General features: G+C 46.5%; 2 protein-coding genes across 2 annotated transcripts in view; both read left to right on the forward strand.

Moving 5' to 3' along the window:
- The window catches only part of dok4 (docking protein 4), a 25,482-nt gene extending 13,972 nt beyond the window's left edge, over window positions 1–11,510 (forward strand). Inside the window, exons 3-8 of the mRNA XM_056608354.1 lie at window positions 837–951; window positions 1,841–1,960; window positions 2,617–2,806; window positions 5,871–6,009; window positions 6,619–6,736; window positions 7,927–11,510. Coding sequence (XP_056464329.1) covers window positions 837–951; window positions 1,841–1,960; window positions 2,617–2,806; window positions 5,871–6,009; window positions 6,619–6,736; window positions 7,927–8,081 — 837 coding nt within the window. The 3' untranslated portion in view covers window positions 8,082–11,510. The remainder of the gene's footprint in view (window positions 1–836; window positions 952–1,840; window positions 1,961–2,616; window positions 2,807–5,870; window positions 6,010–6,618; window positions 6,737–7,926) is intronic.
- The window catches only part of mtss1lb (MTSS I-BAR domain containing 2b), a 27,664-nt gene continuing 24,591 nt past the window's right edge, over window positions 10,324–13,396 (forward strand). The window contains exon 1 of the mRNA XM_056608046.1: window positions 10,324–10,360. Within this exon, the coding sequence (XP_056464021.1) occupies window positions 10,324–10,360 (37 nt within the window). The remainder of the gene's footprint in view (window positions 10,361–13,396) is intronic.

The raw sequence follows: 13,396 nt of genomic DNA on the forward strand, positions 1-13,396 counted from the left end.
ACACAGGTGGATAGATGACAGCAGACGGTGCAAACATCAAAGCCTTGTCTATCTTGCTTCTCTGAGCTCCGCACCATCCACCCTTGTGCCTATATTCTCTCTCTCTCTCTCTCTCTCTCTCTCTCTCTCTCTCTCTCTCTCTCTCTCTCTCTCTCTCTCTCTCTCTCTCTCTCTCTCTTTCTCTCTTCTCTCTTCTCTCTTCTCTCTCCTTCTCTTTCTTCCTCTGTCTGTGTATTGTTTCATCTCTCTACATCTGTCTTCCCCCTGCTCTCACCGTCACTCTCTCTGTTCTCTTCCTTCTCTCCCTCCAAGCCGAGCTCGGTGAGCTGTGTCACAGTTATCACCTCCCTTCAACCTGCACCCCATTCGCACACCCACACTTTCACATCCTTCACTGTGATTCAACGTGGTGCAAACACACACACATAAATATAGCTCATGACGTTGTTGTAGCAATCACTGTAAATGTCCCAATGATTGTTGGCATTTGATGTACAAAGTATGCCAGAAATTCACAAACACAAACATGTCTTAATTAGTAAGTTGAAAAAATAATTCAATTTACTTGCTCTACTGCCAAACTAGAATAGGGTTAAAATCTCATGTATAAATAAAAACACTGTGTCCAATTAAATGACTGGCATTGATATCCCTGTATTCTAGCTTTAATTGTATCAATCCATTCATTTTTGCTGTGAGTTATACTTTTAATTACTTTGATCCTTGCATTTGTGATTGTCAAGTAATGGCAGGCAGTCTAAAACATCTATCTGTACGTTGTGTTTTAATTCAAACTTCTTCCCTTTTCCTCACAACGCACCTTCACCCCTGATCAGGTGACAGACATCAGCGATGTGAAGAACATCACGCGGTTGCCAAGGGATACCAAACGACAAGCAGTGGCCATTGTTTTCACAGATGACACGTCGCGCACATTTACATGTGAATCAGGTAACTACATTTACAGCAGAATAACATGTGAATCAGTTACCTCTACATTTACAGCACATTAACATGTGAATCAGGTACCTCTACATTTACAGCAGAATAACCTGGGAATCAGGGACCACTACATTTTCAGCAGAATAACATGGGAATCAGGGACCATTACATTTACAGCAGAATAACATGGGAATCAGGGACCACTACATTTACAGCAGAATAACATGGGAATCAGGTACCTCTACATTTACAGCAGAATAACATGAGCATCAGGTACCTCTACATTTACAGCAGAATAACATGAGCCTCAGGGACCTCTATATTTACAGCACATTGACATGAGCATCAGGGACCTCTATATTTACAGCACATTGACATGAGCATCAGGGACCTCTATATTTACAGCATATTGACATGTGAATCAGGCCTCTACATTTACTTTAGCTCTTTGAATCAGAAAGACGAGCGTAGTCTCATTTTTCATCTCATCTTCATCCGCTTATCCGGAGTCTCATTTTTGTCAGGACATAACATCTCAGAGATATAGAGATAGTACAGTTCACAGTACACTTTTGATTTTAACTATTTATTTTTGCATTCTAGTTTGTGATCCTCGTGTTAGGTTAAGAAGAACAAAACAATATTATTTGAAAAACACCAGCAAGTCGGCTAATTATTTCCCTCCTGAAATACCCACACCAATTGCGACAATGTTAACAACAGCCATCTCTCCATGCATTAAGTAAAACGCACAATTTTGTGCGTTGTCCTCAACATGATCCACGTTGGGCTGCCAACGTGGATCACGTTGGCTGCCCAACGTGATCCACGTGAGACAAGCATGTGTACAGGGGTGGTAAGAAACGGACTTGACCTCGTTCCTGTCCGTTGTCCTCAGAGCTGGAGGCAGAGGAGTGGTTCAAGACGCTGTCAATCGAGTGTCTGGGGAGCCGCCTCAATGACATCAGCATGGGGGAGCCAGACCTGCTCGCTGCCGGGGTGCAGTGTGAACACACGGGTAACTCACACACGGCTGCTTCCAAACACATGCACACGTGCGAGCACACACACGTTCAAGCACACACACGTGCAAGCACAAACAAACACACACACACACACGCATACACACGTGCGCGCGCACACACACACACACACACACACACACACACACTAACACACACATTCACACATTCACACATGCACACACACACACACACACACACACACACACACACACACACACACACACACACACACACACACACACAGACATGCAAACACACACACACATGCATACACACACACATACACACACCCACAGACACACCATAATGAGATCTCTTGTCAACAACAACTCTCCCTTTTACAAGTCCCATGGAAAGCTTTATAACCCATTATATATTGTTGTGTGTGTTTGTTTCACTATGGTTGTGTGCCTGTGTGCACGCGCATGGCCGTCCCTGTGTCGCTACGTCATCCACACACCAAAGAGAAACCTGATAAACACACCCAGTAAAACTTTGCGACTTCACAGTGCCCCCCCCCCCCCCCCCACCCCCGCTCTATTTATAACCAGATGCTCGGGCGCACACAAACACAAACACAAACCTCAGCCCCACCCATCCACTCACAAAGGAACAAGCCCTGTGTAACGACCTCCTCCGATGTCCCCAGAGCGCTTCAACGTCTTCCTGCTGCCCTGCCCCAACCTGGACATCTACGGCGAGTGCATGATGCAGATCACGCACGAGAACATCTACCTGTGGGACGTGCACAACCCGCGCACCAAGCTGGTCACCTGGCCGCTGTGCTCCCTGCGGCGCTACGGACGCGACGCCACGCGCTTCACCTTCGAGGCCGGACGGTGAGACACGCCCCCTCCCCCCCCCCCCCCCCCCCCCCCCAAGCTCCGCCGTGACCTCGCTCTTATGGTGGACGGGGCGTTGGGAGCCTGTGAATTAAAATCTAAACTGAAAATGGTTTTGTTTGACCGACACAATGCTACGTGGTGTTTTGATAAAAACACAACTGTTTTTCAGTTTAGATTTGAGCCCGTCAGTTAAAAATCGAAACAGAAAATGGTTGTGTTTGAACGACACAATGCCACACAGTGATTTGTTTCTTTTGTCCTAGTTTGCTGGCTGATTATCGGACGTAGCATAGTTAATGCTTAGTGCTGTTCATTCTGGGGTGCGTCGTTTCTGCAAATGTGAGTGCCTTGGCCAGGACTACTGGAAGGGTCTAGACACCTAGCTGACAGAGAGGGAGATAGGAGGGGGACAGAGAGGGAGACAGGAGGGGGACAGTGAGGGAGACAGGAGGGGGACAGAGAGGGAGATAGGAGGGGGACAGAGAGGGAGATAGGAGGGGGACAGTGAGGGAGACAGGAGGGGGACAGAGAGGGAGATAGGAGGGGGACAGAGAGGGAGATAGGAGGGGGACAGAGAGGGAGACAGGAGGGGGACAGAGAGGGAGACAGGAGGGGGACAGAGAGGGAGAAAGGAGGGGGACAGAGAGGGAGACAGGAGGGGGACAGAGAGGGAGAAAGGAGGGAGACAGGAGGGGGAAAAATAGGGAGATAGGAGGGGGACAGAGAGGGAGACAGGAGGGGGACAGAGAGGGAGACAGGAGGGGGACAGAGAGGGAGACAGGAGGGGGACAGAGAGGGAGATAGGAGGGGGACAGAGAGGGAGACAGGAGGGGGACAGAGAGGGAGACAGGAGGGGGACAGAGAGGGAGACAGGAGGGGGACAGAGAGGGAGACAGGAGGGGGACAGAGAGGGAGATAGGAGGGGGACAGAGAGGGAGACAGGAGGGGGACAGAGAGGGAGACAGGAGGGGGACAGAGAGGGAGACAGGAGGGGGACAGAGAGGGAGACAGGAGGGGGACAGAGAGGGAGACAGGAGGGGACAGAGAGGGAGACAGGAGGGGGACAGAGAGGGAGATAGGGGGGGGACAGAGAGGGAGATAGGGGGGGAATGTGGGAGGACAGCTCCGCTCTAACGTCGCTGTTGTCCCCGACTGACATAAAACGAGTCGTTAACTTTTACTGCATTTGCTTTGCATTTAATGCAATCCGTGAACTAAAATGACAACACAATCATTTTTGGGGGCGTTTTTTTTTATGGGGAATGGCTCCTCCAAACCGTCCGACTGAGAGGTGAGCTTGGTCTGTGAAATGATCCGGAGGCGAGGGCAGCGTCAGACCGTGTCCGTAACAAATGGTCTCGTATAACGATGATGAAGGCTGAGGTGCCTCTAAACAGGCTGTTTGCTGAGCCCAGCCCAGGTTCCCTCCCCCCCATCCCACATTATCTATCAAGTTTCTCCATCCAGTTATTATAATTGTAGCCAGAGCTCGATGCCATATGGAGAAGGTGGTCGGGCCACCGCGGAATAAGGAGTCCAATGGATGCGATTTACCATTCGCACGCACACACGCACATGCACACACACTCATACGCACACATGCACACATGCACAATCACACACACTCGCACACGAACACATACAAACACAAACACACAAACACACACATATATAGGCACACACACACACACACACACACACATACAGACATACACAAGCACGGATACACACGCACACATACACACACATGTTCACCTACGGCCTGAATGTGTGTTTTATTGAAGGTGTTCTTTAAACTTACATGAAGGTGGTTTGGGACAGAAATGTCTGTGCAGGTATAATGTTATCAGTGATTTCAAACAATACACACACACACACACACACACACACACACACACACACACACACACACACACACACACACACACACACACACACACACGCACAGATAGGAACACACACACACACACACACACACACACACACACACACACACACACACACACACACGCACAGATAGGAACACACACACACAACCTCAGAAGTCCCTTCTCTGGGGCCCGTTTGAGGCAGAGAGATTGATTGAAAAGATTAGCAGAGAATCAATGGCCAGCCAGACCACCGCATCACCTCCTCTTTGATAAGACCTAAGGAGCGACCAAGGGGTCAGCATGTAGATATTGTCTGGCTCCGTCTGTGCGTGTGTGTGTGTGCGTGTGTGTGTGTGTGTGTGTGTGTGTGTGTGTGTGTGTGTGTGTGTGTGTGTGTGTGTGTGTGTGTGTGTGTGTGTGTGTGTGTGTGTGCGTCAGCATGTAGATATTGTGTGTGTGTGTGTTTGTGAATATGTACGGGTGTTTCACTTTGTGTATGTGTATGCCTGTGTTTTTGTGCATGCCAGTGTGTGTGTGTGTGTCTGTTTGTGTGCTTGTGTGAGAAATGGTTATGCTTGTTCTCTCACTAGCATGTGTGTGATAGAACAAGATAGGGTGTGGAGTTTTGAGTGGATTTGGGGGGTGGTTCAGAATCTACTGGAAGCTTTACAAAATGTACCACATGTGTATTCTGCCATCTAGAGTTCAAGTTCGGCTACTACGCAACATATTGTGTTTGCGTATGTTTAAATAGGACTCTTCTTACCTTGCAGGTTTTTTTTATGTATATTACCCGGAAGTTGTGTCTTTCGAATCAAAACACTTATTGTGATCAATTTCATTTCATGTTGAAAATAATGTAGTTACTTTATAAACAAGTGGTTGGGCATACCTTTTACATCAAATTATACTTTGACATGGACTCGTGTCATGGAGCTTTCACAGACACAATCGTCTCTGTTCCATCTCCATGCACCACTGAACGATTGTAAACCACTTTTTTCCACGCTAGAGTTGGGACACACACACGCACGCACGCACGCAAGCGCACATGCAAACACACACACACGTGCACCCAAACAGATTGAACCGAGGCCTTCAGCTCCTATTTGTGTGGACCCCCACCAGCTGCAGCCCTTGTGACGTGTCCATTGTCCCCCCCCCCCACCTCCCTGTGTCTGGGCCAGGATGTGTGACAGTGGGGAGGGCCTGTACACCTTCCAGACCCGGGAGGGGGAGCAGATCTACCAGAGGGTCCACTCGTCCACACTGGCCATCGCCGAGCAGCACAAGAAGGTCCTGCTGGAGATGGAGAAGAACAGCAGGGTGAGATTCCCAGCCGCCCGGGGAAACAGATCAGCTCCACGTATTCACATCCACCCTTTCCTCGAAGCGTCCCCATGTGTAGTCGTGTTTGGGATTCGTGTTAACGTTGTTGTTTTTGTTATTGTGTGTGTTGCTTTCTACCTAATGTAGACCGCCCTTAAAATGCCATAATAATCATGTAGTTGGCGTTTATGTAGCAAAAGGAATAAATTGTTTCGAAAAGCACGTATATATATATATAAGATTGGAAAAAGGTAGGTACTCTCATAGCAGTGGGCTGGTGTTAAATCATAGAAAATAACAATCAAAAAAAGGGTCAAGTAAGGCAATAGCCAAAGGGGATGAAAATAGAAATGAAAATCCATCAAAATGAATCAGACGGTTTACAAAAAGGTTTACAAAAGGCAGAATATTTATTTGTAACGATTCTTTAGAATCAATATTGAAATTTGAATGTTTTCGTTTATTTTTGTGTGTGTGTGTGTGTGTGTGTGTGTGTGTGTGTGTGTGTGTGTGTGTGTGTGTGTGTGTGTGTGTGTGTGTGTGTGTGTGTGTGTGTGTGTGTGTGTGTGTGTGTGTCTGATTGTGTGTGTGTGTGTGTGTGTTCAGTTGATGTCCAAGGGTTCAGAGTCGGGCTCCTACCCGTGTACCCCAACGGCCATCCTGCCCCGCTCCGCCTTCTGGCACCACATCACCGGGAACCAGACGGGCATGGACCCCGGCACCGGTAGGCAGTCGCCCGGACCCCCTGTACGGCCAGGACCCTGTCCCCTCAGCTCCACCAGACCCCCTGTACGGCCAGGACCCTGTCCCCTCAGCTCCACCAGACCCCCTGTACGGCCAGGACCCTGTCCCCTCAGCTCCACCAGACCCCCTGTAGGGCTACAGGACCCTGTCCCCTCAGCTCCACCAGACCCCCTGTAGGGCTACAGGACCCTGTCCCTTCAGCTCCACCAGACCCGTTGAGTGTAGTGTGTGATGAGCTGAACTCTTTCACATTACATTAAAGGGCAGATTTATTTGATGCAGCGCTTTGAGTTTAGCCCAGTGTAAAGTGTGACCTGTACACTGACCAGTACAATGACCTGTAGACTGACTTGTGCCTGTACACTGACCTACACCTTTACCCGTACACTGACTTGTCCTCTGACTTGTCCTCTGACACTGTTCCCTGCCACATTTCTTTATTTCTTATATTTCTAACATTTTCCTAAAATATGGTATCAGTAAAGGCAAAAATAAATAGCTTTGATAATTTGATGAATACGAGTTGATGAATAGATTCATTCAAATCAATTGTAGTGGAATACAGTTAAGCCGACCACTAACTGATTCCTTCTTGTTGTCTAAACACTTCCTTCCTGTTGTCTAACCACTTCCTTCCTGTTGTCTCACCTGTTCCATCCTGTTGTCTGACCGCTTCCTTCCTATTGTCTCACCACTTCCTTGCTGTTGTCTCAACTGTTCCGTCCTGTTGTCTGACCGCTTCCTTCCTGTTGTCTTGCCACTTCCTTCCTGTTGTCTGACCACTTTATTCCTGTTGTCTGACCACTTCCTTCCTGTTGTCTGACCACTTCCTTCCTGTTGTCTGACCACTTCCTTCCTGTTGTCTCGCCACTTCCTTCCTGTTGTCTGACCACTTTATTCCTGTTGTCTGACCACTTCCTTCCTGTTGTCTTGCCACTTCCTTCCTGTTGTCTGACCACTTCCTTCCAGTTGTTTGACCACTTCCTTCCTGTTGTCTTGCCACTTCCTTCCTGTTGTCTTGCCACTTCCTTCCTGTTGTCTTGACACTTCCTTCCTGTTGTCTGACCACTTCCTTCCTGCGTCTGACCACTTCCTTCCTGTTGTCTGACCACTTCCTTCTTGTCTGACCACTTCCTTCCTGTTGTCTAACCACTTCCTCTCTGCCTGTAGATGACGGCATGGAGGACGAGTTGCTCTCCAGCACACACCTTTCTCGAGACCGCCACGCCTCCCTGCCGATGGCGCATGCGCACACACACACCCACAGCCAGCCCCCGCCGTGCACACACTCTCCGACACACTACCCCACCTACCCCGGAGAGTGATGCTCATCCCTGGGAAGGGGAAACGGAGGAACACAGGGGTAGGGTACAGATACATGATATTTACGCACACACACACACACACACACACGCACACGCACACACACACGCGCGCATGCCCGCACGCACATGTATGCACAAACACACATATACATTTACGACTTTGATTTTACGCCAGAAGTGGTCCGCTGCACCAACGGACAACAGGGGCTGCCTTGCGGTCGTGGAGAGCTACAACCTTAAACAGAGAGTGGAAACAAGGTTTTTCCCCGTGGACTGTCAAAGAGAAAATCCACCTTTTTTTTTTGATGATTGCTTAATGGACCTACATTTTCCCTAATCCCACAGGACAACATATTGAACAATGCTAGGCATGTTAGTATTTTTCCGTGACGGTCATCATGCTGGCTCATCATACAACATGGCCGCCGGGGCCCTCTGTTTGGGTGGCGGGATCGGACCCTCTGGTCCTGCAGAGAACCGGCGGCTGCTACAGCCTGACCCTAAAGAACTCTGTTCAGCCGAGTGATGACAGCCCTGGTGGGTAGCCACCAACCAATGAAAGACAACTGATGCTGGCGATAACTGGCAGGATGTGCCTTTAGGCTCCGCCTACTGGATTTGTTGGGCTAAACTCTGGAGCTTAACTGTCCCAAAACCACACGGTGGATTGGAGCTCTTAATTACCCTGCCTCCCTCTACGTCCTCTTTCCTTTTCTCCTTTCTTCCTCTGGGTCGGTTCCGATATCAGTCCGGGGTCTTTGTCTTAAACTACAACAAAACGCATTTCTTTCTCTATGTACCTCATTGCTAGCTTCATTTTCAACGCTAGACTCAAATAGGCCTCAAAGCCCTCTATTTCCAGACTCTCGCAGGTCCGTGTCGAATGTGTGACTCTGTCTGTGTGTGTGTGTGTGTGTGTGTGTGTGTGTGTGTGTGTGTGTGTGTGTGTGTGTGTGTGTGTGTGTGTGTGTGTGTGTGTGTGTGTGTGTGTGTGTGTGTGTGTGGAGGTCCTCCGTGGCGTGGTTTACTCACTAAAATGACCTTAATAGAATAGCCTATTCAAACTTTTGTTTTTTTAGGTTCCAAAACCGTCATAACCTCAACCCACCTCTCGCCGGTTCCTACTTGCCTTGTGTTTATACTTCAGCCTGTGTGTATGTGCGTGTGTGCGTGCGTTGCTTTGGTTTCTGTGTGAGTGTGTACGTGTGTATTGAGACTGAACGGGTCCTTAAAAAAATCTAGAACCTCTTATTCCTCTTAAAGCTTGACATTGCAACACACGCATACTCCTTGCCTTCCATTCCGCTCCATTCCGGAAACCACCGCCATTGTTTTGCTCTGTTTGTCTTGTTGTTCTTCTATTGTCTATCTATGGGATGTGGGGGCATGAGGCAGCCACAAGGAGGAAGAGGATGGAGAAGGAAGGGTGGGCGAGATCAGGTGATCCTAGTGCAAGAAAAGGAGGAAGGTCAGGCCATGGAGGTGGATTAAAAAAAAAAATTGAACATACACCATTTTGTTTTTCATCCCACAGTCCCCCCAAGTACGCCATTTTGGAGACAGATTTATTCCAGAGGTCTGTAAACTGTAAAAACACTTTAATGAATTGATAGAACCACCCCTACAGGTTGTGTCTGGGTTAGATGCAATCTGAAACATGGGTTTTTGGGTCAGTTATAACGTTCACTTTATTCACTTTAGATATGTTTGATTAAAAAACTGCTCACTTGGTGGTGAAAGGCAAATTTTAACTTGGGACTACGAGTTAAAACAGTGCTTGCATTTAATGTTGATGATGACCAGATGCCGAATTTTGGTTTGGACATTGACCGGGGTTGGTGTGAGCAATGAAAGTTCATCCCGGAATTCTAAAGCAGGCCAAACTAGACTGTTTATTTTTTTTAATTCAACATGAAAGGGCTTTATTTCATGTGTGTATTTAAGGAAAGCTGTGTATTTTCTGTGTGTGCCCGTTTGTGTACATACTGTACATGTGACTTAATTTCTGCCTTTTGCTGCCCTCTTTTGAGACTTTTCTGTACATAACTTTATTTATTTTGCATTGTGTTACATTGTGCGAGTGTGATTACGTGAGACCGTGTGTGGGTGTGTTTGAGTGAGAGCGAGAGAGCGAGCGTGTGTGTGTGAGAGAAAGATTGGGTGACACTGCAATTGCTTGTGGGGATTGTATTGGTTGTACATGCATGCACTAGAGAGCTTTTAGAACATTGTATGGTTGACCATGTTTGGGCCTCACGTGATGGACCTGCAGGCACACGGTAGGAGTAGGTTCAGACAGCCCATGGGTACGTTCCAATAGTCATTCAATCGCTATTACACACGCCCTCGCTTCCTTAATCTCCCAATGGTCTCCTCGACAACTCACTCTATGCCAATACGAAGTGAGATAGAGAAGCAGCACTAAAGTGGATGCTGATTCGGCTTCGGACCGAGGGTACATCAGTGTATCCTACACGGGAAATGCTTGACGTCTTTGGACTTTATCCTAAGACATATGACCGTATAGAAGCTCAGAAGGTTGTGATTAGCCCGGTTCACCAACAGGTGATCTCACCTTTTAATGATGCTGAGGAAGCTTAGCCGTCTCTTTAACTCACTGCTCCCGTCCTCTTGCTCCACCACAGGTCCCACTTGTTTCGGTGAGGGTATAGGGTTGAGCAGTAGGGCGGAGGAGGTGGGAAATAGATTTGGAACGCACCCCATGTTCCACCTCGACAAGTCTCCATGTGTCCTTCGGCTTCTCTTCTTGAATTTAAACTTGAATCTTTTTTTTTGTATTATTAATTCAACTTTGAAATCACTTCCTCTCTGTGTAGATGCCTGTACCCCGTGTATTTTACTAAGAAAGGACATTTTATTGTACACTTTTGCTACAGGAAGCAAACGTAAAAACAGTAATTTAAATGTAAAGCAAATTAGCATAGCATTGAAAATGTTTGGACAATGTCATCGTCAGTTAGGGGTCCCGGTAAGTGGCACATCTGTTAGGTTTCCTCCAGTTTATATTTTTTATTTAATGCACCAATCAAATAGAGTACATGTTTGTGGTTGTAGCATTTTATCGTATCCCGGTACCAGCACACACTGGTTGATAGCTGACCTTTCCTTAGCTTGTAAGCAAGAGAAAAACGTTGCTTTTTTCAACCATTTTAGGTCTTCACCAAGTGCATGTTTTGGAGAAAAATAAATAAAGTTAATTACATAATAAACAAAGTGTGTTACTCTATTTTGTGTTGATTTGTCAATGTCTGGATTTGATTTATACAAAACATCGGTTGTGCTTTGTTACATTTAACTCTCATGTGGTTCTTTAGTGAATGCAACTGACAGTAACTGGTTACATGCAGCTGTATTCACGACTGTTTCCTACGATTGCACTTACATACAACGACCAGAGGAGGGCAGTATTTATTCATGTGGAAGATAGTACCTGGCTTGTTTATTATGATATATTCCGCAGGCATCATTCTAACTCCTCATTCTCTCTGGACATTATTATTAATAAATCTATTATTATAACTATATGTTATTTAACTATAATAGTTTACATAGTTTTAGTTTAGTATAAATAACTTGCTAATATTCGTTCGAAATGTGGGAAAATGCAATACATACTGAAACTAAGAAAAGTAGAGCAATGGCAGAAGTAACAGTGTTGACTAAACATATCCAACTTATATTTGTGGTGTTGTGATCAAGGGTTTGTGAAAAATAAAAACGAGGTTGTGCCAAGTGGCATCACTTCAAAGGGAATGCTGCAAATGGTCTCTAGGACTCTACTTAAGTCCCCGAAGTGTCATCCTTCTTCAGACGGAAACAGTTAGGTTTTGCTAATCAGGTTACCCTTCAGGCTCTCCCTGATTGGTCGAGGCCGTTGCTGACACAAGTACAAGTACAGAATGTTTTGTGGCCGATCAGCCTCACTGGGAACATAGTGGAAAACTAAAAAGACTTATAGCAAGATGGACTTTAACATCATTACAAACCCTTTAACACCACCACTATAGACCACCAAAGAGCATTTTTCAAGGTGGAGACAGCTCAAGCCGCTGCTCATATTTGCTCTTTAAATTACTTGTCAACATCATTTATTTACTGATCGAACAGTGTTTTATGTATCTCTGTATGGTTGTGTCCACATGCTGATTAAGAAGCTATACCCTAACCCTATACCTTGATGACATCACCACAACATCGCATGCTGTTCCATTTGAAGCCATTTCTGTATTTAATGAGTGTGTTTGTTCAGGGTGATCCTCATATTGACATATATTCCTGTAGAACATGTCTATCTATCCATCTTTCTATATGTATGTCTGTTTGTCTACACAGTATATCTATAATCAACCTATAATCTCTCTCTCACTCGCTCTGGCCCTCTCTCCACAGTGTTTATGGCTAGCTACCTATCCATCTATCTGTCTGTCTGTCTACAGTATCTATCTATAATGTACATATAATCTCTCTGTCTCTCTCTCACTCTCTCTCACCCTCTCTCCCGGTGTTTATGTCTCTCCACCATCTGAGTCTTACCATGGCTGAGAGACATGCATAGATTTACTGAAAGAGATGAGGAGCAGTTGTTTATTCTTGTCATATATTTATGACACAAGGGAAGGGGGGGAAGGAAGGAAGGGGCGAACAAAGGGATGGATGGTTGGACTGTGCAGGGATCGGGTCTGGCACCGGCCTGTCTGCAAGGTAGAGATGGACGGTGGATCCACGATGCTAACTGTATGAGAATGCTGCTGTAAAGAGGCTAATGTATGAAGGAGGCACTGTATACCGCTTTTGGTAGTGGCTTCTTATCAGATTACTCAAGACGATCTCCTACTTTGCAGGGATATCGACTACCCAGACAGCGGGCCCACAAACTCCTCACCAGTAAGACACAGCTGAGAAATCCTCCCAAAGAGAGATCCGTATGACGTCTGGTATGACTGCGCCTTTATTTTTGATTCTGACCGAACGCCCCCCCCCACATGCAACCAACCACCCTCACCACTTCAACGGCCGCCTGTTTTCTGTTTGCTGTAACCATTCAAAGCTGATTTTCTGGAAGAGCAGCAGAGGAGGAGTGCAGTTAGGAAATATCAAAAGAGCAATGGTGCAAAAAACGATCAGCCACAGTCTTGCATACCAGGGTTAGGGATTTCTTCTTCTACTATCTTATTCAGACTCCAATTACACCGTATTTTGTTAGTGTTAGGGTTTTCCACTGTATACATATTGATAACAATCCCATATTGTATGTGTTTGTGTTTCTGGCTGTGAATCACAATGTGTTTTGAAAA

This window comes from Gadus chalcogrammus, chromosome 14 (genome assembly GCF_026213295.1).
Source record: "Gadus chalcogrammus isolate NIFS_2021 chromosome 14, NIFS_Gcha_1.0, whole genome shotgun sequence".
In the NCBI taxonomy this organism is placed as follows: domain Eukaryota; kingdom Metazoa; phylum Chordata; class Actinopteri; order Gadiformes; family Gadidae; genus Gadus; species Gadus chalcogrammus.